Below are 27083 nucleotides of genomic sequence, written 5' to 3'. Positions count from 1 at the left end.
CCTTATTATAATACATGAAGTAGCCAGTAAACATGTTCGATCAGATGACCGCCACCCAACCCTCTTTGCTCACCTTTTTCTACCTCTTCCACTCCTCTCTCTCCACCTGCCTTTCACCATCTAAACCACCTATTTCTCCTCATCCTCTTCATTTTCCTGGCCCCATCAATGCCCAACAGGAGGAACCCAATAGGAAATCAAAGTTTGTGAGTTTGTGCAGGAAGAATAGACGTGGGCTTAGCGTTACCATCCCATGGGTGCACTGTGCTGAAAGAGGAGTGCAGAAAAGACTCTATGCCGGCACTGTGCAGGCCAGGCTTAATGCAACAGATTGTCTTTCCCTTTTCTTGTACTCTTTATGCAGTCTTTTCTCTCCGAATCGCATCTGAAACTCCCCATTTCCCCCCAACATTTTGGCTCTCCTTCCCTCTCAGTCGTTTCATGTCTATTTAGAAACTGCTTTGGATTCCTTCGTTTTTATGTGTGTCTTTGTGCGTGTGTGTGTGTGTAGAGGGAGGGGGTGTTATTTTCCGAGCTTGAACTCCATGTTCTATGTGTAGCAATTGACTCCTTGCCCTTTGTGATCTAAGGTATGGAAGTCTATTCAAGCATGTCAAGGAGTATTTTGACAAAGGCTGCTGCTGTGCATTGCTACATAAAGACAGAATAATTCCATTACACTGCAAAAAATGGAACCTGCTTCAAATGATGCTCTAACCAGCAAACCAGCAGTCCATGGACAGCTACTTGGTACCGGGCCACAAGAAAAACTAATCGTTATATCAATATAAAACGACGTTAAGGTGCCAGGCGCACCTATAGATCATATTCGCTTTTGTTTTTATAATTTGTTAACGCACCAATTATGCTTTCATTTTTTATTATTGTGTACTATTATTATAAACTTTGTTGATGTTTCCCAGAGTGACCACTGGCTAATAGCAATAGTGGAGGAGAATAGGGTAAGAATTGAAATGAATTGAATTATTGTTTTTTTTATTATTACTGTCATTATACAAGTATAATGAGATTTAAAGCTTCATTACTAAGTGCACAAATACAACAACAAACAAACAGACAAATAAGGTGTGGGGGAAAAGTGATGGCCCTAAATTAATAATAACTAGTTGCAAAAATGAGTTCATTGTACCTCAAACATGGTTAGTACATCTATTATAATTAACAGGTAAAAGTATTATAGTAAAGTGCTTTAAACATAATTTATGGAGAAGCCTTATATAATTATAATAATAGGTATTCCAATTTGATCTAATACTGGGTTCAATCGACTATTGATGGGGCACTGATCATTTTTATGTTTTAAGCACTTCTTTTCGGTGGGAATTTGAAATTCACACAACAAAAGTGAACCCTCAGCCTCATTAAAACCTCCAATCATGCAAAACAATGAAACTACTGGTAAAATATGGTGTTTATGAAAAATTTAAAAAATGACGTCAAAAAAAGATCCACCAATTTTCACCTGTTTCTGTAAAATCTAATCTAGCGATTTACTATGATTTCTCTGTGGCTTCCTCGCGTGTGGATGCGTGTGTGAAGCAGCCCGTGAGTGCACCGGGGGATAACTTGTGGATTGAAAGTGCCCCCCATTTGGCCGCTCCTTCCCACCCATCCAAGATCAGCACCTCCCCGCCCGTGCCTGCCACTCCATCCCCTTGATTTGGAGAGGCCGTTTTTCTTCGCGATCACAAAGGCGGCGAGCTCGGATTGCCGAGGCACATTCACCCACCCACTTTGTTTTCAAATGGTTTTGTTTAGTTGTGACACCGCAGACATCCAACACCTCCCAGGAATCGTCTGTGGGGGAGTTTAGAGGGCGAATGGCCGCTGCTTTCGAGGTGGGGGGCACCACTTTCGGAATATCCAACCACCGTCCCACTCATTCCTTTGGACTGTTCCTTCCCTCTTACTTTGCCATCCACCAGCACTCTCAATTGCCTCCAGTCCTATTCCATTTTGAGTGTGTAAGTAGATTAACACAGCAGGACCTGTAGTCCCAGGTCAACACGGTTAAGAAGTGGGCTGTTCTGATCTTTGGCCTCACTTTACACTTTATATACTTTTCAGTTGGTGGATAACAGATTGAACTTAAATGTCACAATGACAAACTAGTTTGTCTAATCCCTGACTCAGACTACAAATGAAAATCATGTAGTCTTAATCAGGCATAAGTCTGGCATTATCCAGTGTCTTGCAAACTATAGCCTGGGGGCCATGTGCAGCCCTTCTGTGAATTTCAAAGCGCCTCTTCCATCCTTTAAATGTTCTGTATGCAGGTCTCCTAGGTAAATGTTTGGACACCACTGCTCCAATTCTAGAACCTAAAGACTTTTTAGTGTGAGCTTTTTTGGCAGAAACGTTGACTTCATTGTTGATCAGTAAAACTGGTATGGACAATTTTGGTTTTCAATCTGTATTTTCAAAGTTCGGCATTTCATGGAGAAGCATCCAACTTTATGCCATTTTTGTCCACTTACATTTAGCGTCACCCGTCTGTCAAAAATGCCAACTTCCGATTCCATTTGAATAAATTTCTTATTTGGTCGATTCACTTTGGTGAAAAAAGGGTATGCATAATTGGCAGACTAAGATGATTCATAGTCATGTGACTATTAAATTACAAGCATTCAGTTGAGCTTTCTTTTATTCGGGAAAAAAACAATAAAAATGAATGAATATGGATGAAACACACGGATCATCTGTCATCTCAGCGTTACTGATTATGTGAAAGTAACGCCCTTAGCATGTTTGTGTGTGCATTGAAACTGTCTGTCAATCATAGTCAGAGTTAATTATTTTGTGTCCCTGCTGGGTGTGAGTGTGTGTCAGGAACTCTGACCCAGAAGACTGGAGTAGGGTCTCACACACACATGCGCACACACACACATACACACCCCCACAAAGACTGTCCATTGGCCACCTGACAAATCACTTTTATTTGTCAGTGACATCAATCTTTCGCCAAAATTGAACTGTCAGAAAGAGTCAAACAGAAACTGTTCTTCAGAAATTTATGGTTGGCCTTTGGGTTCAGTGTTTTAGACATATATCATGGTACCTATACTTACGAAATTAATTAGTTCCAGAAGTGGTTTGGTAACTTGAATTTTTTGTAAGTTTTGTACGTACTGGGATAGGCTCCAGCAGCCCCCGCAAGGCTTACGAGGATGCATGGTACAGAAGTTGAATGAATGTTCCTCTTCTCTGTTGTTCCGACTGATGCCTTTAAAGCAGGCAGAGGTTTAGGGTGGAATATGAAGGAAAATAAAATCAATGGAAAATAACATTGAAACATAATAAAAGGTCATCATTGCTGGTTGTGTTGATGTTTTACCACCAAAGCACTGCAGCCAATGATGTCACCAATGAAACTAAACTAAACATCGCATGTGGCAAAATGTGTTTTGTCATGTTTACCCCTCATCAGTATTCCCCACCGCTCCCCAAAGCTTCCCACTTCAGACCCGATAATCTCATCATGGCCCCTCTAATTGACACCTTATTGCTCCCTGAGCGCATTTATTGCACTGAAGCGAAAAGGCGCAGATGTGATTGTGCAAGCGGCTAACACAATAGCTTTCTCATCATATTTCTTTTTTTCCATCTCCAAAAAGAGGGTGACAGCATTTTCATTTTCATATCAGGTCAACTCTGACTTAATTTACCTTTAAATGGACGCTTCGAGCCAATAGAAGAAGACACGTTATTGTACATTCCTTTATATGCGTCCCTGAGGGAGAATACATACTGCTTTGATTTGTGGTGTCATTTTAAATTCATGGCGCCGTGGTTGCTTTCTATATATACAGTTGACCCTCAGGATACAAGTTTTTGTACGAGCATCATCACGAGAGAAAAGGAGTTATTTTGCAAACAAATTCTCATCATACAAGCGATGATCAAAATCTAGAAAATTATCTCTCTTGTTGTCCGAGCCTCTCAGAATCCCGAACCAGGTGGCAAGTCTGTTGTCTCTTCCGTTTTGTATTCCCTAGTATCTCGGCCGCACAGTTCTGGGGTCCTGCGTTCGAACCCAGGTCGGTCCTTCTGTGTGGAGTTTGCATGTTCTCCCCGGGCTTGCGTGGGTTTTCTCTGAGTACTCTGGCTTCCTCCCACATTCCAAAAATATGCATCTTAAACTGATTGAGGACTCTTAATAACCCTTAGGTATGAGTGTGAACATGACTGTTGTCCGTCTCCTCTACATATGTTTCCAACATAATCTTATGTCATACATGACAGTTGCAAAATGAAAAAGAAATGCTTTGCTGCAATGGATGAAACCCCTTCAAAAGTATTTTTGCGATGAAATACAATTGCTAAAATTCCAGTCTTGGGTGAAAGTTTTTAAAACTGCATTCATGCATTTTCTGAGAAGGTTTCTCCTGGTAGTGATCATGTTTCATTTCCCTGTTAAACCCCTTCCTCCTCCTCCAAGAGGGTCTTCTCTGATTTCCAGCGTACTAATTGTCTTATCTACCCGCAGGCCGATTGAGGTGGATGAAAACATGACCTCCTCAGCCAGAGTGTGGTGATCAGGACTGATTTAAAAGAGGATAGTGTGCTTCCACACACACAACAGCTACACTGATCAGCCCTGATAATACAAGAGGAGGATAAAGAAGAGCAGTGGAGTGGCTAACAAGTACCTTTTGACTTATTCTATTCATGACAAACAGACAGTCAGACAGAAGGGCCGCATTGGGGGTAGTTGAGTTGCCAACAAAATCCATTAGCCCACTCACATTTGCACACTGACTAGCTTGTTGATTGACAGTCGATTGTGGTGGGGGTGGAGAATATTCTTTTTGTTATTTCAGGAGTATCCAAATTTCTCAAATGGTCGGTTATAGAAAAAAATTAAGGCTACAAGCCTCCCTGAAACACACCTATACAAAATTACACTAAACATTATAAAATGATTTAAACATGGGTTTTGACTATTTTTTATGCAGTGTTATGAATGAAAATGAAAATGTTGGGAAGATGAAAGTCTAATAAAACACTTATGAATACAGATAACATGTAAAAAGTTTTCATCCCGACTTTAAAATGACAAGAATTTAAAGCACGTTTAATTAATATGTATCAGTTATACACTATACGACCAAGAACCAGAGAGTCTTGTCAAAGAAGCATTCAATCACACCAAACAATCCTTGATTTAAGTTGAAGTTGGAATTCAGCCACAAATTTGAAACTACTGCAATGTCATATTCCATGGAGACTTGGCCTCATAAGAATGGTGTAATTACCAACTCAAATCTTTTTAACAGCATTACTAGGCTGCCTGACATTGATCAATCGCAAAGTGTATTTTTACTCTTTTACTCAACTCCAGTGTTGCATGAATTTTTCACCAAGAGCTTGCATTAATAATGGTAGAGTCTGACTGCTTCTCAAGATGCCAACAGCGTGTGCCAAATCAATGTGGTATTGAAGCTTGCCAGAAAAATGTTCCTTCTCATTTCCTGTATGTCTCAATCAGGCATGGCCAAAATGTCAGAGTTGATTAGATTTTATTTTGTTTTGTTCAGTTTACCAAAGCTGGTCCCCTTCCTTTTACACTTTATATATAGTAACTGTTGACAATTGTATGGCCACAGTATATTTTATATATCTAATTTAGGGAGTGTTGAACCATATTGAAAATATAAATGGGATCAGGAGGGGACACGGCCACTGGGAATTTAACAAAATCGCAGGCAGGGGGCTAGCAAGTGTGTAAAATGGAGGTAAAGGTAAAAAGAAAAAAGGTGGGAGGGAGGATAGGTTTCGGGGCATGTGCTCAAAATAAACGGTCCCCCTTCTTTGGCCCCACGCTTGGCTGCTTTGGGACAGGACTGAGGGGGTCACAGCAGACAGTGGGGGCCTTTATGGGCATTTCTCAGAGACTGGTGGCAAAGCAGCAGCAGAGAGAGGAGAATAGGCACGGCACCGAGGTGAAGACATGAAAGAATGGAAAGATCACACAAACGGCGAGACGCGGCAAGGGGGTAAGGAGATGGTGGAAGAAGCCCAAATAAGGAGGGGCCAAGGGGGACTCGTAGATCACTTTACTGAGCCGTGAATGCACCTTGAGGAGCAAATAGAAGAGAGAAAGGAGGGGGTGAGAGGGAGTGCGACGACGACAAAGAACGAGAAGGTCAAGGAGAGCCATTCGATATGGAGAAAGGGGGGCACGCAAGTCGTAGGGGGGCAGGAATTAGATTTGGTTACACTGCGGGAGAAGTCCAGTGTCATGTCCATCAAGAGGTTGTTTCACACATACAGGCTCTATTCAGATAAGACAGTGATATTTACAGTTTGGGTATTAGGGTATACTCCCCTATTTGTGAAATAAGAACAGAGCTCTGCAACTAATTGCAATTAAATTAATGATAGTACACTATCACATTTAAAGTTCACACACCCAACAGTGAAATGAAATAAAAAATATCACATGCTTATTTATTTTACAATAAATCATTTAATTTGGTAATATTATCATGACATGTTTTTCTTTTAAATACTATTTTTAAATGGTGGGTTTAGTAACCCTTTAAGAACGCGGTATTTTACTTTTCACTGGAATAAATTTCAATTCCAATCATTTAATCAGATGTATAGTATATCATTAAACAAGTGCAATGCATTTTAATGGAATAATTATTTAACTGCAGTTTTTTCCCTGCCCTGATTTGAAGCATGGTATTAATATTTGAAACTGTCTAAAATTTTCAGTAACTCGCTATAATATTAAATACATTTTTAAGCGTTGAAGCCTCAATTTTTTTCTTTTTACTGACTTTTTTCGTCTTCCAATTGAGCTCAATTTATTCAAGAGGCACATTGCTAGACCTCAATGTAGAGAATGAATGGATGAATTTCTTTGACTTCTAGAGCAAATTTCAGTGCAGTTGAAAGTGAGCATATCTCTCAACACTTCAGTTCAGTTGGCACTTAAGCGTTCACTGCTTTTTGTGCCATTTAGTACAACCTCAACAAGTGTTGTCACGGTGAAAAATAAAAAGAGACAAAGATGGAACACCTTAATAAGTGTTGCACTCTGGAACTTTAAGTGCTTTGTTACACGCACACGCACGCAGTCAGCAGTGTAGATCCCCAAGATGCTTCCCACCGAGCAGGGTCATGTCAGACATCATCTCCCGTCGCGTCAGCTCATTTTCTCCCACAATTCTACACAGGCCAGGCTGTCAGCGCACTAACCTCCACAAGCGCCCAGCCGCTACCCCCCTAAAGCATTCTCTCACATTGAGTGGTGTGCAAAGTCAGCGCCACATAGTAGACGATAAACATAGGAGACTAAATCCACGGGTGGTGTCCACATTAGTGTGGGCTCACCAATAAGACAAACACAACATCCACAGTATGCCAACTAAGAGGATAAGCTAACAAGTTTTTCCTTTCCCTGACTTTTCCTACCAGTAATTTACAATTTGGCCACCTTACCACGAATCAGACCAGTCATCATATCATGTCAAATGTCAAAACAAATAACGAGCCCTGAGGAAAGAAAAGCCTTTCACAAAAGTCATTGCCAGCCTAATGTCATCTTCCTAAACTTTTTTTCAAATGTCTTCGAACCATGAACGCTGCATAAGTAAATAAATTAATAAATAAACAAATTAATAAATGAGTTGAGCAACCCATAGTAAGAAATAAGTCACATGATGTTTGCAACAGGTGTGATGTGTTTTTCGGTCAGCAGCAAAGTTTACATCGTAAGAGCAGAATTAGTGTGTATTTCTTCGATTTAAGAAAAGCGATTTGATCGGGTCGTTGAGAGGAAAGACAAAAGCGACAAGGAACGCGGTGCGAACAAAGCGATGTTTGACGGATGTTCTGTAAGTCTGCCACAGGGGGAATTGTCATTGTGACTCCTTGATTGGTGGCTTCAACCCCCTGCAACATGGGATTCCCCGCCCCCTTGGCCTGCTCCAACCAAAGGAGGTTACACTAGGGATGACTGAACCATAGCTGACAAAATATAAGTTTATGAATAGTATGTATACATGTAAAATATAAAAGACAAGTGGAATCATGCAACCATTATTCAAGTTAAGTGCACATGCAATACTTCATCAAATAGTACATTGAGGTTGTTCCCCCCACCAAAAATCCCCTAATTTCTGGATTCATGAATGACTATTTTTCCTGGAGAACAGTATCTTGCTGGTATATTGCATTCTAATTTATTTTGAATTTTTTTTTTTTGATTGTCCTGAATAATTGATGCAGATAACATAATTTTATAGTCATCATCTGCAAGCTGATAAGAGCTTTGCCACAAACACAGATAGAGTTCTATACAAATGAAATGCTTTGAAAATGTCTAAACGTTTTCATTCTACTGTAGATTTTTAAAGATTTAATTTCTTTGCAGAATGTTAGCGTGTTCGCCCAGACCTGATGTTTAGATGTGAAAAAAAACACAAGTTGTACACGTCATTCAGACAGTTTGGAGGACCTTAAGCAGGCGGACAAGCAAATTCTTCACAATATAGCTTTGTTAGGTCAAGGTGGCCATCCACCAATCATCCACTACTCCATTCATCTAGAACACTGTAAAATGAACAATCTCAAAAACCAAAAAAATTAAACACCCATTTTGCTACTTTTACAATATGTAATGCAAGGGAACCAATGTAAGGGTTCAAAATGTGTCAGTGAATCATCAGTGCGGGTGTGTGGAGTTGCCTCCCAGACAAGTCGCCATGGTGACAAGGTGGTCCCTGCCGCCGTCGGGTCTCGGCCAAGTTGGGCGCCACCATGGCTGGATGCTGGCAGACTTTGTCACAAGGGTTAGGGTTAGCAAACAAACATAGAATACTAAGATGAGGACATATTGTCAGAATAGAATAAATAAAGCATATTGTCACTGTGCTGTACTTTGACAAACATTACTTCAAAAGTAGGACTCACTGTACATCTGTCTGGGAACATAAAGAAAGAAAACCTTGACCAAGATCACAGGAGAAGGCAAGTAGAATCAGTTTGAACATCCTGCTGTGACAGGTCACGACCTCCATCAGATTCATTGTCAGTCAGCCTATTGTGCCCCACTCGTGTACACACACAGAAATGCACACCCACACCCACAACATTATAACTTATAGGGTCTCAATGAGGATGATGGGGCGACAGTAGGGCGACATGGTGGCGCTGCACTAATGAGTGTTCAGCATAGTCATCTTAATAAAGGCATTGGAGGGCAGGTGAAAATGGCATTGTCCCCTTGTGTACTGTATGTGTGCACCAAATTATGAATGCATTATGATTAGATGACTTCAATGAACTTGTTAGGACTTTGACCACATCAATGAGTATACTTATGACTTGTTAACTCAGACTGAACATGTCTTTGTCTACCCTTCATGGGCACGGTGGTTGACTAGTGAATCAGGCCTTCTTGTATGAAGCTTGTTCTCGAATACAAGTTCCTTTTGCCAATCCAAAGGGAAAATGACTTCATAAATGTATTCTCTGTTTGAAAATTAAAATTCTATATACCATTATATATGTGCATTGCACTTAGATTTTATATCCTCAGTATATAATCATCAGACAAATGTGAGCTTATTGAAGCTTTGAGGTCATTGGCCTCCGAGTTCCCTAACTTCAGCAACTTCGTGTTTTTGTTTCTGGTTCAAATAATGTGACATCAGTTTCTACCTAAGAGGTTTCTAAGCGACTTTGATGGCGACATTGTTATCAGAGTACGACATCTAACGGGGAAAACTGGTGACGCAGCAGATTTAGATACATAAACGTGAATTAATAATGCCAGCTGTCAAAAAGATTGACACCATTTAATTGGTTAAAATATACATGTATTAATACAATATATAAAAAGTTGTTTAAAAAACATCAGTACATGAGTGAACAAAGAGCACGCCTGGCTGCTTCCAGGTGGAGTGTAGCATTTAAAGACAATGTTGTATCTTGACACCACAGTCCCCCTTTATTTTTTTAAATTATTTGACATGTGATAAACTTTTAACTCAGTGCTTTTCCAATTCCAATAAAGTTTGTTCATTTATTCATCGAGTTAATAATAGTAGATGTATGTAAACTTTGGCAGTCATAGTCATCAACATCAATGTGGTAAATACATTTCATTATTGAAATCAGGGCCTAAAACTTTATTGTTCATGGCAGCTTTTTTTTAAACAACAGGTTTAGAAATTAGGTTTTTTAAAGTGAGAAATAATTGCTATTTCAATATACATGCTCCATTGACTATATAATGTTCTACATCGAATGGCTCCGACGCAAAATGGCCGACAAATGACAACACTTGCACCCCATGACTCACACAATGCATCAGATATCTAGCCCTATTTGCGTGATATTTTATGCTGTCCTTTGAAAGGTTTCCCATCCAATGTTTTGGCCCATCAGACACCTCATCCGTCCATTCATATCCGATCTTGAACCACAGTGTAAGATATTGAATTTTCACAATGCAATGTAGTAGTATTGTAAATAAAAGTCAATTCATTAACTTAGGTATTTATTTTTGTTTGTTTATTTTGAAGCTATTTCAACCTCGTTTAACTGCTCATTAATTTTGACAGTTCTTTTTTATGTAGCGAGAAGACACGATATCTATATTTGGTGGTTTAAGAAAGAAATCTCTTGTTTCCATGGCTGGAAGTGAATGAGTTAACTGTTCATCATCTTCCGGAAAATAGCCACACGTGACGAGATTTTGTTCCCCACCATCCGCTCTCTTGGCCAATGACAGCGCTCAACCTTCCTTTTATGTATCATACATACGGCCCCATAGCCGCTAGTTAGCGGGAAACCGGCGTTCTCGGCTTTATACAACCATCGTTTCCTAAAATAATCAGCGTGTAACTAATCTCCGAAAAACACGACGGGGGTGCTTTTCTCCAATCCCCTGACTATTTCAGCCATCGCCTGTCACTGTCAGGTTGGCTAGTAAGGGGATGAAAAAAAGTTGAGGCTCACGCTAGTGCTCAAGAAAATACTATACGTATATAACATAAGACAAAGCACCAATCAACGTGGTTTGGGACAAAGGGCTTATCGCTGTCAGGAATGTCATAGCCCGACCCGATCAACATGAGCCAATTCAATTTGGGACGTTTTCGATTTCAAAAATCATCTCCGTCCAAAGGGCAGAACACGTGTTCCGAGTCAGAGAAGGAGAACAAGCCGGGTGAGTAAAGCTGTCCAATGCAATTTGTGCATAGAAAGAGGAGACGTGCCCACAACTACCTTGCTTCATATTGGAAATAAACGTAAATAAACCCCCATGCCAGACATGTTTTTGTCGATTTGTCCTATCAGCCGTCAACACAATCCTTCCTGCCTTAGCCAATAAAGTGGCTAATTTTTTTTTTTGGCTTGGCTTGTTGGTTTGATTTTTGAAAATTACAGTACCTTTAATGTATTTCTGGAGACAAATAAGAGTTCACCTTTCAATATCTTATAAAAGTGTAATAAAACAACTATACGTATATCAAAATGAACATAACCAAATCAAAGCTTTTCTCCATTTTAACTCATGGCTGCCATTGATGGTGTTGATTGTACAATCTATTTGAAGTGGAGGTTCCAGTAGTGAATGTACAGGTCTTTAATGATGGTTTCATTTTTCCCCCCAACAGCTCAAATGAAATCCTCCAAATCTCATTTTTCAAAGTCCCATCAGCAAGGAGTGGTTTTTGAAGACTCCAGTGACGACGAGGCACGGAGGAAAATAAACTTTTCTAAGAAATCCCGGTTAGTAACACAGATCTTTTGAATGTATTTTTCCTCTATGCTCCTACATTCTATTTACCCATTCGTCAATGCCTTTGCTATACCAGGGAGCCTGTGGTTAAGCCATCCACACATGTCACTCAAGATGAAAGCAAAGAGAAAAAAAGTCAAGAGTTAAAACTGGCAGAACTGTTCCCCCAACTGTCGAGGAAAAAAGTCTCAGAAGTAGGTGATATTATGTTGGAACTAAGTATTCGTCTGTCAGCCTTTTATGGCTGGGGTCTCAAACCGATTCCGCAAAGGGCCGCAGCAAAATAAGTAGCACCTGGCTGCAATGAACTGATTACACTTGCAAAAGGGGCCCGCTTGTTCGGTTTGAATGAAAACCTGCACCCCCTGCGGCCCTTTGAGGACCGGTTTGAGACCGCTGCTTTAAGGGATACTATGGTTAAAATAAAAATAAATAAAAAACAAAGCAGTTGATACCTATGACAGTGAGCAAAATATGATTAAGTCAAATATTTTTGTCAGTAATGACATTGCATGTTTATTTGCCTATTGTACCAAATGAATGGATAACAGTGTACATTGTGCTGTATGTATAGGTTGTTGGTAGCACAAGTACACTTGATGGAGCTATTGCCACATGTCTGCTGATTTCTGATGATGAAGGTATGAATGGAGTAGTGCATACAGATGAGTAAAAAAAACCTTAATGTATGTGTCGCCAGGCCTTTATAACAGGAAAATGTGGAGAAATGTGAATTAGATCCAAAAATAATGTTTTTCTATTGTAATATCCTGCTTTTTGGTGGGTTTTTTTCAGAGGGTGGGAACTAATTCATTTGTATTTACTAGTATTTCTATGGGAAACGTTGTTTTGAGATATGAGTAAATTGACATACGAGCTGGGTCCCGGAACGCATTAAGTTCGGATCGCAAGGTATTATTGTAACACAGATTGGTGAACAGGTGTCCTCATGCCGTCCTTTGTGGAATAGTTTGCCTACCACTGCCCTAGACAAAGATTGCTCACTACAACCTTATTTTTTTCCAGACAAAGATTGTCTTAGGAAGAGAAAGCAGGACTTCTCTAACAGCTCAAAAGATATTGGGACGACTCAACGCTACAGAAAAAGGAAACAAACAGAGGTGCAACAACAAAGCATACAGTTACTAAACAAACAATAACCAATGCCACTCTCTAATTTGCCACCCGCTACCTTTGTAAGGATAAGCGGTATAAAAAATGAATGAAAGAATAACCAAAATTTACTCTACGATATATTGCATTGCATTCCCAGGATGCTGAAAATACCAGTACGATGGATGGAGTGGATGGTGCGTTTGTGCTGATAAGTGATGATGACGGTATGAATAGTTTTTTTTTTGTCCAGGCCATTTTAATTAGACAATTCAGATCTAACAAGAAAATATTGCAATAAATACAGTAGGTACTCATTTAACACTATTTCAGGGACGGAGCCCAAATCCAAACGGTTAACTCTTTCATTTTCCAGACAAAAGCCTACCGTATTTTCCGCACTATAAGGCCAAGTGTCACTAGTTAACTGTGTTTTTATTTTTTCAGGCCAAGATAGTGTCAAGAACAGAAAGTCCGAGGTATCTGACAGCTCACTGGAGAGCAATGAAACTCAACCAAACAAAAGGAGAAAAGAATTTGTGGTGAGAGAACAATTGCTCCAATTACGTTTGGGAAAAAATTGGACAAAAATTCTGTTGAATTAGATTCTTATGCTTGTAACCAACTAGACTTAAACAATACGTACTGCCTTTAGAAATCAAAGACAAGACCTTCAGCTGCATTTTTTCTTGCATGTTCTGAATGTTAAAATTTAATTGTATAATGGTTCTGAATTTTATCATCTTCAGCCCATCTTTGAACTTGCATTGCTCATGTCATTGCAAGCCTCCTTGTTTTGCTTCTTCATAATGCATGCTTGTTTGACAAAAATCTAGAAAGCAATAATTTTCTCCTTCGCTTTTGGCAATTAAACAAGGTGTCTGATGACACTACCGAGGATTCTGATGAAGACGAACCAACTTGGGAGAAAAAGGAGGAAATGGTCAAAAAACTACAGAAGAAGTTTCCCAATCAGGACAAAGAGGTAAAAACTCACACAAAAATACTACACAGATGAATCGCTGAGGTTAAAGTCCACCCATTTCGTTTCGGTGGCGACGAGAATGAAAAGTGAAAGTCTGAGCAGCAAACGCTCCCCGCCTGTCTTGGGATCAGTGAACATTCACCACACGATTGCACGTAAACAACTAAAAAAAATTCCTGTATGTTCCCTACATTTTCTGTTAAATTTTCACTTCGTGTTTTCATTATTTTCACTTCACGTTGGCTATAACTGGAAAGGCTAGATAGTTGAGCTCTTTTCTAGAAATAGCCACTGCAGCTGCTCTTGTGTCCTTTTTTGAAACCCATCAGAAATTGCTCTTTTGTAGTTCTGCGCATGCGCGCTTATGTCATTTGTATTTTGGGCAAAGTTTTATTGCTGCATTTGTCCACATACTCAAAATTCAGTGACTTAACACAATTCATTTGATAGGGTGCAAAGGAACCATCAAAATATGATCCCGCCGAAAAGTAACAAAAATGCATACAAAGTAGCTGTAAATATTTTCACAGTTATTGAGGTGAAGATGATAGCTCTATTAATGTATTGAGGACAGAGCATTTTTGATAGGTGCATTGGAACATCCCCATAAAGAGAAGCATAAAGATTTATTCCTTTGGTAATGTTACCATGATTAGATGGTCACAACTATAATGCTGATATAGGAAAACAGTAGTAGCAAATTTTTACTAAGTAGCAAAAATTGATTTACGCATCTATCAGGGAAAGCTTCGTTAGCAAAGTCTGATAAGGTAGATAACAATAATTACACTTGAGCTGGTAGATTTCCTCTTCTGTTGTTAGATGATTTTTTTGGTAAATGTTTTGATGTAAACCTCACTGCCTTACTGTAGGAACTGCGGTCGGTGCTTCAGGAACACAACTGGGATGTTGTCGAGGCTAAAGATGTTCTAAAGATGTTCTCTGACCCAGGTCAGTTCCAACATATACTTTCTTTCATTTTTCTGTCACCTACATCATGTCCATCTTTCCTGATGTGGACTGTCTTTTGTGTAACTTACAGCAGACACCTGCTTCATCTTGTCAAAAGATACACCAAAACCTACCAAAAGCAAAGAGAAGTCTGTAAAGAAGCAAAGCAAGTTGCACCAGTTTGCGTTTAGTGAAATAGATGCCAAAGTGAACATGCACAACAACTTAAGTGATAGTGACAATTCAGATGCTACAATTGACAGTCAAGACTATTCGTCTGAAGAAGAGATCAAACATTCCAACAGCACCCTCTCCTCGTGGATTACAAGAAGCGAGTTACCAGTCAAGAAAACTACACATGAGAAGCCATCCTGCTCCTCCACCTCATTATCTTCTGGGAAAACCCTGTCTAAGTTTGACAGTGGGACCAGTTTGGCCAAAAAGCGAGCAAAAGAAAGAAAGCTCAAAGCCCGCGCCTCTGAAGAAAGCCTGAGTTCTGATAGCGGCGATGAGAATGCATCAGACAGTGACTCGGACAACTACGATGACGCAATGGCAAATATTGGAGGCAGGAAGTTGGAGATCCTCAAGTTCTTTCAGGAGGCCACCATCAATGAACTGACCCTTATTTCTAGGTGTTCCGTTAAAAAAGCCAGTAAAATCATTGAGCTGCGACCCTTTAAAAACTGGCGAAGCCTGGTAAGATATTTAGCTGTTCTATTTCTAAGGAAGCATATTCAATAGGTGCATCTTACTCAATTGCAATAACAGAAAACATCATCTCACTTTCAAAAAGAAAAAGAAAAACTCAATTTTTACCACAAACTGTGAAAGAATTAATATAGGTTCCTTTGTAATTTTCACTATGAGAGTTAATACTTAGGTGGCTCGCGGGTGGAGTGGTCAGCACTGGGGTTAGGGTTCCACGTCACAATTTCAATCAAGGGTTCAATGCTGGGACCTGTGTAGGGTTTGAATGGTGTCCCCATGTGTGGGTTTTTGCCGGGTGCTTTCCTTCTGTAGTCCCAAAAAATGCATCTTTGTGTGCAAGGTTTTGGTCTTATTGTACCTGTGATTGGTGTACCCTGGTTTCTGTAGTTGTGAGCTATACAAACTATGCCCTCAATAATCTGTTAAATGTAAGATTGATCACAACAGAATTGAAATCCTATATTGTTCTTCTCTTACCACCATCCATTTTTTCTTTTACTCAAGACGAGTGTAATGCAAAAGGACAACGGGCTCTCAGAGGATCTGCTTATGGACTGCAAAACGGTTCTTAAGGAGCGCACTATTGTAAGGAGACTCATGTCAAAATGTGAGACCATTTCCTCGAAGATGGTCAAACAGGTCACAGAAGTGATGAAGGCTGGCTCTGGAAAAATGCAACAGCCAAGCTTGCTAAATAGCCAGTGAGTGGCATGCACTCCAGATTATAATGAAACATTGCCATTTCCTTGCTTTTTTGTCCCACACGCTAAATATATTCTCTTCCAGGTTCGAGCTTAAACCCCATCAGTTTATAGGTCTGAAATGGCTGCAGCTTCTGCACGAGCACAAGCTAAGCGGCATCCTTGCTGATGAGATGGTAAGACACATGCCACACAGATATCAGATCTACCCCTAACCAATACTAATACAGCATTGACCATGAGAGTTAGAAAAATGAAAAGAGCATCCCGTTCCTGATGTGGGAGGATAACACTATCCTCCCATCGACATTCTTGAAAGTGACATTGACATTCTTGTTTAGAATAAACATACAAGAAAGGCAGTCTGAAAGTGGTTAATTTCATACTCTTACAAGTTATATTTCTTCTGCTCAGGGTTTGGGAAAGACCATCCAAGCTATTGCCTTCTTGGCGGATTTATTGCAGAAAGGAATAGAGGGTCCTCACCTCATTACTGTCCCTGCCTCCACCCTTGGTAACATATACTATACACATTTAGTGTACTATACACATGATTTGATGCTGATAGTTTATTACAAGAGATTGCCCATGTTTTATATGAGTCACTCCAACATTTTTATCATCTTCAACATAATAATTCATTCCTTTTTTGAAATTCTATAAAACAACCAAGCATTGTAAATGCATGGAGTCAGCTTTAAAACCCAACCTGGGAATAGTCTATTTTAAAAGTAGCACATGAAAACCAAACATTTGTCTATCATACAATTTCTTTGATGTTGTTTGTATTGTTTTACAGATAACTGGGTCAGGGAGCTGAGCGCATGGTGTCCCACTCTGAAAGTATTAGTTTATTATGGTATGGTGCTTTACTTTTACATATAAATCATTTTACATCCAAATGCAGTTTGTGCAGTGCTATGACTGTCTGTGTTTTTGCTTAAAAATGTTTGTGCGTTCAGGAATAGCACCAAAGTTTTGAGTGTTTTTTATTTTATTTATTTTGTTCCTATTTTTGAGTCAGCTTTTGTCACACACAGGATCTATGGAAGACCGCCATTTCCTTAAGCATGACATCCTGAACGATGAGGTTGAATTTAACGTCCTTGTCACTACGTGAGTAACTAACTCAGTTTATGAAAATCTTATTTTAAACGTGTTTCCTTTTTTTAACTTTGCCACCCCCTTTGACCAGGTACAATTTTGCCATTGGGAGTAACAGTGATCGTAGTCTGTTCCGCAAGCTGCGCATTACATACGCCATTTTCGACGAAGGTCACATGCTCAAGAACATGAACTCATTGCGGTATCGAAATCTCATGGCCATCAATGTGAGTTCACTGGTATTTTTTTAATGCAGTTCTCAAAATGACACACACAAAATGATTTGAATTATGTAGTATGCACAACTTGGATATTGAGACCAGCACGCCAGTGAATCAATTTAACTGAAGCAATTATGTCATTAATTTAATTCCTTCTTAATGCGTTCAGGCGGAGCATCGCCTGCTACTCACTGGCACACCTTTGCAAAACAACCTCCTGGAGCTGATGTCACTTCTCAACTTCATCATGCCGTCCTTGTTCGCCAGCTCCACCCTGCAGCTCTCCAAGATGTTTTCTATGGTATTTCAGTGGCTCTTCTCAAAATACAGTTTAAAAAAAAATGAGAACACACATTCGCTAGATTCTTCCTCTTCCACAACGATTCTTTTTTTTTCTCTGTAGAAGTCCCATGCGGAACAGAGTCAATTCGAGAAAGATCGCATCTCTGAAGCCAAACGCATAATGAAACCTTTTATCCTTCGAAGAGTTAAGAATGAGGCAAGTCATTTTTATCCATGATGTTTTCCTGTCATTCCTTTTCAATGAAAACTATGGTGGGTGCTGCTTTTTAAATTGGCTAAATTGATTTGGCACAATTCTGGGCTAAAGGATCTAGAGCTGGGGTGTCCAAATGATTCCACAAAGGGCTACAGGTTCAGTTTTTGTTCCAACTGATCCAGCGCAGAAAGTTTAATCAATGAGGTTTCTTCTGAATAAAGCAGCACCTCTTTGCAATCAACTGATTAAACTTTAAGACACCAGTTTGGTGAAAATGTACCCTCTTGAAAATGAAGTTGCAGTGTTTTTCTCACCATTTAATTTCTTAATAACTGAATTGTTAATTTTTCTAGCTGAGGTCTGCCTAGTGTCCTTATTTAATTTAAGTACTTAGTTGCCTTCTGAATTTTGCAAGCATATACTGTACCCGTCTGCATTTTTTTATACATTTATTTTTTATGTTTCAGCTGTTTTTATTAGAAAAAAAGGTTCAGTATTTGTTGCTCATTTCATGTCCAGGTCCTCAAGCAGTTGCCTGATAAGAAAGAAAAGGTGAAGTACTGCTCCATGAGTGAGAAGCAGGAGGTCCTCTACCAGAAACTCTTGAAAAAACTCAAGGCTTCCACCACTGGTGAAAGTAAGTCATGTTCACCATGCAACAATCACAAGTGTTATAACCACTCTCTGACCTTTACCTCTTTTACTTTGGGCCACAAAGATCGCCAGATGTGTAATGTGATAATGCAGTTGAGGAAGATGGCCAACCACCCTCTGCTTCACCGACAATATTACACTACAGAAAAACTCAAAACCATGAGTAAACTCATGCTCAAGGTAATAGATGTTAGCTAAAGAGCAATTTCTAGTGTGAAAACATTTTCCAACACTGTCCTTCTTTTTTAGGAGCCAACACACAATGACGCCAGTGCAGCATTGATCCAGGAGGACATGGAAGTCATGTCTGACTTTGAACTCCATTGCCTGTGTCAAAAATACACATCCATCAGCTCCTACCAGCTAGAAAACAGCCTTCTCGTTGACTCTGGGAAGTTTCAGTGGCTGACAAAGAAGCTTGCATCATTCAAAGACAAGGTTGATTGCAAATTGTAGCAACACACATGCAGATTAATGGTTGCAATCACACACAGTAATACTGTTACAAATTATTTAATATTCTTAGTAGTATCCTTGTGGAGTACTAGTAAATCAAAACTGAATGGATATAACCTTAACTCTAAAATGTGCAGCACCATTTTCATTTAATATGGTTAAATAATGACTATTTAAGTATTCTGCCTTCATGAAGGTTTTGTTATCATTGCACAGGGAGACAAAGTTGTTCTGTTCAGTCAATTCACCATGATGCTGGATATTGTAGAGATTCTGATGAAACATCTGAATCATCGTTACATTAGACTGGATGGCTCCACACCAATCGCAGACAGGTCAGCTCACACTATTTCTGCAGATGACGATCAAGTTTGAAATCATATACAATGCGAGAACTGTAATTATGAGTATACCTTCTTGTCCCTTCCAGAATTGTGCTAATTGACGAGTTCAACAATGACAGCAATTTATTTGTATTTCTTCTGTCAACTCGTGCCGGTGGCCTCGGTATCAACCTCACATCAGCCAATGTTGTCATCTTGCACGACATCGACTGGAACCCCTATAACGATAAGCAGGCTGAGGACCGCTGTCACCGTTTGGGTCAAACAAGGTACAATAGAACACATTGATTTGAAACAGGTTCAAAATGCCTTGTGACATGGCCAAACTATGCACCCTGCATTGTGAGGTTAGGTCATGACACATAATGGCTTGCAACTACTTTAGCATAAGCTCATGCAAAAAAAGTTTTTTTCTTCAGTGCTGAGTCCTAGTAGCAAGCGGAAGACAGAGTTGACTCCGCTTGCAAGTTTTAGCGTAGATTTTCGCATTTTTATGAACTTAAAAAAAAATAAAAAATAAAAATTTAAATAAGCCGCCTCGTGGTGTAGAGGTTCACTCGCCTGACTTCGTTGTGGGCTTGATTCTCGCAGGCGGCGGTATTGATTGGGAGTGCGAATGGTTGTTTGTCTCTCTGTGTGCCCTACGACTGACTGGCAACAAGTCTAGGGTGTAGTCTGCCTTTCACCTGAAGACATCTAGGTTAGGCTCCAGCAACCCTTTCGAGGATGGGCAGTATGGAAGATGAATGAATGAATAAAAAAATGTCCCCAGAGAAAAATCCGCGATGTGGTGAAGCAGCGATAACCGAAGCGCAAAGTTGCGAGGTGTCTCTGTAGTTATTCAACCCTCCTATATATACAGGCAGTAATGTACAGCAAAAAATAAATGCTAACCCCCAACCACTCCCGGTTTGTTTGTCAGGACCGTGCGGGTAATCAAGTTAATCAGCAAAGACAGTATTGAGGATGGCATACTGCAGCTGGGCCAGAAGAAACTCAAACTGGAGCAGGACATGATAGCTGCTGAGCAATGTAAGGGCACTAGTACACACACGCACATGATCGTGTGCACACTTGCATTACAGAAGATTATTGTTCGCTTATTTTAATTATTCTGACTCAAACTCCATATTTATAAATTATTTTAATTTTTTTAGGTGGTGAGGGGTCAATACCTGAAGATATGGCCTCTTTGCTCAAAGCGTCACTGGGACTGTGATATTCAATAAAACTGTGAGTGTAAGGGGACAAATATTTCACTAGGCCTGGGCAGACATGAGATTTCTAAAAACACACTGGAAAATTTATGTTGATAAGCTCTTTAGACTGATAGCTCTGTTGTAAAATTTATATTTTGTAACAAATGTAAATGGTGTTAAAGTCTGAACAAATATTGCGCCTTTTGCTTATTTAATGCACAGGTGACATGCTGTCGCATTGATCTTGCAGGAGAGCAGAATTAATTGAAAGGTGCCTATTTTTTCTGTGCTACATTGACCAAACCTTTTTATAATTTTGTGATACTGTAGCTTGGGTCTTCACCAGTTTACATACGTACAAACTTCTGTCACCTAAACAAGATATTCCTGATACCTATTTTCTCATCAAAGAGTACACATTCCCACAACTGCACAATATGTTTTCTTATACAAAAAAATGTCCACTTGTATAAGTACTGTTTCAATTTTTTTATACCTATACCTTTTAATTACCCTATGAGTTAGGGCTGTTGTTAACAAAATGTTAAGAATTTTACACGTTGAAGTTTTCAATCTGTTCAAATTGGGAGTTCCATAAAAGTCACCGAAAAATGTACGGGAAAATTAAGGGTTTCCCTTTTCAGTGCCATTGCAAATTGAAAAGATGGAAAGGAGTGACAATAGATAATGCATTCATTACATTACACGTAATTCTTAGCTAGCCATATTTCTGAAAATCTTACCATGCATTGGTGCGGAAGAGTCTTGGAAACAGCTGCTACATCCTTGTACTGTATGACTTCCCAATGTGTCGTAAATATTTGGAGGATTTTTTTGCAAAGCATTTTAAAATGCACGTTCTGCATGTGTATTTGTATATTTTTATGTCAGTTTTTATTAATTCGTAAATAAAATGTTTCAGTAAAAAAAACTGTTCTTTGAAATGACATGTTTTAACTATAGCTACGTTCAAACCATGTAATCATTTAATACCATTTTTGTCACTGTTTTACATGTTAAATATGGCATTTTAAGAAGATTTATACAAAGAAACCTAAAGAAAATGGATACTTCCAGAATTTAACATCAAAGCACTAAAGGATTTTAAAATCAAGGTAAGTCTAAAGTACAAAGGATAAAGGAATGTATATTGGTGGTTTTTAAATCTGCATACTTTGCATGCAAAATTGTTTTCATAGGCAAATTGGTGAGTGATGCTGGTCAAAGAACTCTAAACTCAAATCACTAAGCTAAGATTGTACTAAAGTAAACTGCGTTTGACACCAGGTAAATCAATTAAACAACATTACTCAGTTGTGGGCGAGTACCGTCCACACCTGTAACCTGACAAGTGAGCGTCGCATTTGATGCTGTACGAAAAGTAGAGGACTCCTTTCCGCAGTTGACAGCTCAAAGAATGATGTCCTCGTTCGGGAAAGATGATACAAACCCCTGCTTGATCGTTGTAAATAACATCTCTGTCCCAGACTTCAAACCGTAACTCCTGCCCCACCTCCACTGAACCAAAACCATAGGTGGCGTTCCACACAGGGTTATTGTCATCCATCACTGTTGACGTCTCCTCGTACATTCCGTTATAGAAGATCTTAACAAAGGCGTCAGTTTTGGTGAAGGTGTCAGCCTTGAGACCGGCAGCTCTGATGATCTCCAGTGTGAGAGTTCCACGACCACCCCGCAAAGGACAGCAGTTGTGGTCCAGGTTTGGGGTCGGAGAGCATTTCTTGAAAGCCAGCTCGTCCTCCTGCAGCTTGTTCTCTTGAATGTACTCTGAGATAATTGCTCTCAGGTTTGCGCTAATCTGAGGGTCTTCAACCAGATGATGCAAAGGGGAAATCCCATAAGAGACCACGTCTGGGTTGTCTTGGAGGCTGTTCATCCAGCTTTGGTAGGCTTCAGAAGGGTCCTGTTGGTAGAGGATGTCAGGAAAGTATTTTTCCCCTCCAATGACCTCAGTCTTATGGGTCATGAATCCTTGATAAAAACCCATGCTCATGTTTCCCTTCATTAGGTTGTCACACTTATTGGAAAAGGATGCGTTGGCAGGGAGGAAACCTAAGGCCATGCGGAGTTCGGCATTCAGGCAGTTTTTAATCTCCACCTCTTTGAAGCCTTTGAGTGTGGCTAGGCAGGTCCTGAAGGCTGTGATTCGTCTCACTCTGCCACCGAGTTGAACCTTGGAAACAGAATCGAAGAAAATTAATTTGGTGCGTTTCCGCAGTAAAAAGTCAAAATTAAAAAAAAAACCATCTCATATACATTTTACCTGGTGGATGTAATGTGTCCCATAGGTGTCAATAAGTCGTCTGTACATGGCTTTGCTCTCGTTTGGCATGATATTCCGTGAGAGTCTGGCCAGATGCTTTATAAACTCTGCGCTTAGCTGGGGGTGATCAGCCAGTCTGTAACTACAGTAAAAGACGAATGAGATCTGACATGGTGAGAGCAGCTGTTAGGAAAGTCAGTGTTTCCTTGGTCAAACTTTACATGTGGATTGGGTTAAGAAGGCACACATTTCTTGTAAGATTGACTAGACTTAGCCAATTTTGCAGTTAATCTTCTTCCATCCCTTGAGAACATATGGCGCACTAGTTTGTGCCCTTTCTTTTACCTGTAGTAGGTGCAACTGATTTCATGGATGGCAAAAGTAGCTTTGTCCATGCTATGCTGAGATCGTGCGAATTTAGCCAAGTCCGAGCGGCTTCCTCCCAGCACGACCTTGCCAATTTTATCCAGGCTCAAACCAACGCTCCAGTTGTTGTTCACCAGTGAGCTGGAACGGCGCAGCAGGGAGTCCACAGAGTGGTGGAGGGCACTACTAAGCTGCTTGCTGCAACGGCTGAAGGGGCGCCAGTCCAGCACAGCTGCTGGAAGCCGCTCAATCTGAGTGTAAGACGGAAAATGTCAAGCATGAAACAAACGTTTTAATGTTGAACATGCATCGTTTAGCAGAAGTCACCTGTCCTTTGTGGAAGCGGTTTGTACACAGTGTGCATGTATCGTTGTCAGCCAGATGACCCTTGACATTAATGACGTACGCCCCCGTTCGGCGCATCCGGACAACATCAAAACCCTCCCCAGCCAGGTTGTAGCCAGGCACGAAGGGTGCTTTTTCGCAATCCGTTGCAGACCCAAGCTGACATGCTTTGCAGATCTCCAGGGTGATTGCCAATGCCAACACCAATGAGACTACTAATAAGCTACTTCGTTGGAATCCTGGCATGGTTACCTAGTTGTAGAGTGAATTGGTATGCAATGAAGTCTCTTTGCATGCATACCACACATCAGCTTGAATGCATTAAAGTTTGAAAAACCTTAGCTCATAGGAAGTTTTTTAACATATGCCCAAAAGGGAAACTTCACACTTACCTCGGATTAGGTCTTGTCTTTCTTAAGCGTTGTTTTTTTCCTCCGCTCAAAATAGTGCAGAAATTCTCCTCCAGAATTTTTCCTTAAGTTCTACAACCCTCGACGACATCAGTCGAAAACGAGACTGTCAAAGCCTTCTTCCTTCCTCACATTCAGCCGCAGACTGGCAGATTCCGGCTAGTGTCTCACTTTTGTCTGTGAATCACTGTTTTTAAAGCACCAAGGCGCCTATTCATGGCTCAGGGCTTTTCATGTCTGTGTGTTTTTGCTGTTGCTCTCTCACCCCTTAAGGCTGTTCCAATTTCCTCAGCGTGAGCCGTTTTTTTTCATATTCAAGATTGCCTCTTGCTCCCTCACAGCTGGGTGGGGGAGGGTGTTTCTTTTCATCTCGCTGGATATATATACATATATATATGCACAACTGCACAGTTACTGGAAAAGGGTGCGTGCAAGGGGATTGTCTTGTGATTATTCTTTTTGTGCTTTTGTCTATACCAGGGGTGTCAAACTCATTTGGCATCGTGGGCCACATACGGCCTAGGGAGATGTCAAGTGGGCCGGACCATTAAAATTATACCATGCTCTGCTATAAATAACCAAAATATCATGTCTTTCCTTTGTTTTGGTGTAAAGAAGCACAAGAACATTAGGAAAATATTTAAATTGAATGAACGATCCTTTTTCAAAACATTTCATATAACACCTCATATTTCCTTAGATAAATGTGCAATTGACTTTTATCATTCACAAATATGCATTGCAACTGATCCCACTGATTGTACAAAGGCACAAAACTTTAATTGGTACTGAAAAATATAATCATGCACTTTAAGATTAAATGAGACTTTTAAAGAAAGGAATTTTTAAACCACTTACACATACGCATATAAAATCTAAATGTAATCCCTGCGTGCACCTTACAAACTAAGGAGAGTGATTTTAAATGTGTAATGAAGAAAGTGTTCGCCTGTCCTGTAAATCTGTAAACATACATACACATACAATACATACTGAAAATTTATGGAGTTGCTGCTGTTTTCAGTCTGTCTCAGTGATTCGGCTTGTCTTCTACTCTGATGTAAAGACTGCGCCCCTTAGCGGATAATCCATGAATTGCAGCGAATTAAAAATATTAATTCCATGTCTTTTATGCATTTTTTCCACTTTCAAATTATCCTGCGGGCCTGATCGAACCTCCTTGGGGGCCGGTTCCGGCCCGCGGGCCGTATGTTTGACACCCCTGCTTTAGCCAAATGAATCCCAATTGAAAAAGCATATCCAAGTATGTAACCTTAGAAGTCAAAAACAAACACTGAAGTGCATGTCACCGCAATGTTCATAATGTGCAATATTGTATCTTAAAGTATTAAAGCCCAACCAAAAAGTATTTACAGTACGTTATTATGAAAACAATGTATTTGTTTTGAAGTATTAATGCCCAACCTAAAAGTATTTGCAGCCCCAGCCCCCTGACTAATGCACTCTATGATGAAAACGATGTCTTTTTTTGTGTCTATGTGTAATAGGCGTGGCTGTGGTCAGAGTTCAAAAGACCCGCCCCCACGCCGCCATTTTTCAAAATGGCGGATGAGCCGGAGGCCGGGCGCGTTGGACTGCTGAGCTGCTCAGAATTGACGATTTCCCGAAGAAAGACCCGACAAACTTCTTCCAGGACAATGCAGCGCGTTCGGTACTTTGTCTTTTGGGGATTTCTTAGCCTCTGTTCTCATTTCTAGAGTGCTTTTTGACGGGAACGTGCTTCATTGGCGTGATGTAGCCCCGACGTGGATGCAAACACAAATGTTTGCTAGCAAGTTGGCTACATTGCGTCACCTATTGCTCTTAATGTTTAAAAAGAAACCCTTCCATTGTGTGTTTCAGTCGATCAACGAGGACAGACTGCTGGGAAACATCAAGAATGTGGCCATAACGGCCAAAAAGGAGCAGTTTGTCGGCAAAGTGAGTCTTTTTTTAATAGTTTCTAATTCCTCTACCCGTGTAATTGGATTGGATAAATTTATTATTCCCGTATTCGGGAAATGTTGTTGTCACAGTAATGTTTAGATATCAGCGACCAGTGTTCACGGCTTTCCTAAATTAGCTTGTTTAGCATCATGATACACTCCAACTGGGTTGGCGTTGATTTTTAATAGCAAGATCCTGTGTGGGTAACTCACACTCACACTAGTGCCATCAAGTGGAGGTGTAAGGAATAAACAGTACACTTATAGAATACGTATATACCATTGCCCTTCCCTTTCCTAAAGACTTCAGGGCTTGGACCTTTTGATTTTTAATTGTGGTTTTGACAAAACCTAAGCGAGACATTCATTCAACCGTAGCGCAGGGGTCATTTTTGACTCGTTTAAACAACCATTTTTCCTCCGTCTAAGAGCTTTGTGAGACGTATTTTATTTTTTTGATTGAATGGGAGTCATTTGTGCATCAAAATGGTTAAATAAGCAATGACATAATCATGCTGTGGTGTTTTGCAGAGGTTTAAAGCCACGGAGATGGTGGAAGCTGTCCAAATCTACAAGACCAAAGAAGTCGTGTATGACGTAAGACCTGTTTTTCAGGTTATTTGATTTATTATTTTCATGTCATGTGTACTAAAAATACTCTATTTTGCTTCTCTTCAAGGTCCACCCAAGTTTACCAAATCAATGCTAAAGAAAGGTGACTTTGGAGCGTGGCACAGCCTTTGACACCAACATCTTGAGGGCCCCTATCCAGTATGCTTTCCATATCTCCCACCACATTTGAATCAAATGATCAAGATCCTGATTAAGGTGTGATGGAGGACATGGAAAATAAACTGGACTGGGGCCCTCAAGGACTGCAGTTGGAGGTTGTTTATTTTCTTGTAATGTGTACTAAACCTACTCATTGTGTATGTTGCTTCTCTTCAGTGTCCACCCAAGTTTACCAAATCAACGCTGAAGAAAGATGACCAGACAAACTTCCCCAAAA

General features: G+C 40.1%; 2 protein-coding genes across 2 annotated transcripts; one reads left to right on the top strand and one right to left on the bottom strand.

Moving 5' to 3' along the window:
- Window positions 1–10593: 10593 nt before the first annotated feature.
- On the top strand, window positions 10594–25657 carry LOC144074813 (SWI/SNF-related matrix-associated actin-dependent regulator of chromatin subfamily A containing DEAD/H box 1A-like). Its single transcript, XM_077601418.1, has 26 exons — window positions 10594–11209; window positions 11661–11775; window positions 11862–11979; window positions 12360–12426; window positions 12812–12906; window positions 13059–13125; window positions 13346–13440; window positions 13776–13883; window positions 14756–14834; window positions 14926–15533; window positions 16050–16246; window positions 16332–16422; window positions 16661–16760; window positions 17046–17105; window positions 17287–17362; window positions 17442–17577; window positions 17741–17872; window positions 17975–18070; window positions 18590–18707; window positions 18789–18904; window positions 18974–19162; window positions 19397–19515; window positions 19611–19793; window positions 20447–20556; window positions 20682–20757; window positions 25637–25657. Exons 1-25 carry the CDS (start codon window positions 11113–11115, stop codon window positions 20741–20743), a joined length of 3234 nt encoding a protein of 1077 aa, XP_077457544.1. The 5' UTR covers window positions 10594–11112; the 3' UTR covers window positions 20744–20757; window positions 25637–25657.
- prf1.5 (perforin 1.5) lies at window positions 21688–24350 on the bottom strand. The gene is made up of 5 exons (XM_077601426.1): window positions 24111–24350; window positions 23701–23970; window positions 23353–23624; window positions 23008–23149; window positions 21688–22917 (listed from the first exon to the last, which is right to left on the bottom strand). Exons 2-5 carry the CDS (start codon window positions 23962–23964, stop codon window positions 22030–22032), a joined length of 1566 nt encoding a protein of 521 aa, XP_077457552.1. The 5' UTR covers window positions 23965–23970; window positions 24111–24350; the 3' UTR covers window positions 21688–22029.
- Window positions 25658–27083: the final 1426 nt, after the last annotated feature.

Source organism: Stigmatopora argus, chromosome 5 (genome assembly GCF_051989625.1).
Source record: "Stigmatopora argus isolate UIUO_Sarg chromosome 5, RoL_Sarg_1.0, whole genome shotgun sequence".
Classification (NCBI taxonomy): domain Eukaryota; kingdom Metazoa; phylum Chordata; class Actinopteri; order Syngnathiformes; family Syngnathidae; genus Stigmatopora; species Stigmatopora argus.
This window is presented reverse-complemented; position numbering and strand designations above follow the sequence as displayed.

Excerpts from the sequence above, each read along its gene's own strand:
- LOC144074813 (XM_077601418.1), top strand. The coding sequence starts at position 11,113 with ATGAGCCAATTCAATTTGGGACGTTTTCGATTTCAAAAATCATCTCCG. Across the intron at positions 13,884-14,755 it reads TTCCCAATCAGGACAAAGAG|GAACTGCGGTCGGTGCTTCA; the intron begins GTAAAAACTCAC and ends GCCTTACTGTAG. Across the intron at positions 18,071-18,589 it reads TTCGAAGAGTTAAGAATGAG|GTCCTCAAGCAGTTGCCTGA; the intron begins GCAAGTCATTTT and ends TTTCATGTCCAG.
- prf1.5 (XM_077601426.1), bottom strand. The coding sequence starts at position 23,964 with ATGCCAGGATTCCAACGAAGTAGCTTATTAGTAGTCTCATTGGTGTTG. Across the intron at positions 23,625-23,700 it reads ACCGCTTCCACAAAGGACAG|ATTGAGCGGCTTCCAGCAGC; the intron begins GTGACTTCTGCT and ends TCTTACACTCAG. Across the intron at positions 22,918-23,007 it reads GGACACATTACATCCACCAG|GTTCAACTCGGTGGCAGAGT; the intron begins GTAAAATGTATA and ends TCTGTTTCCAAG.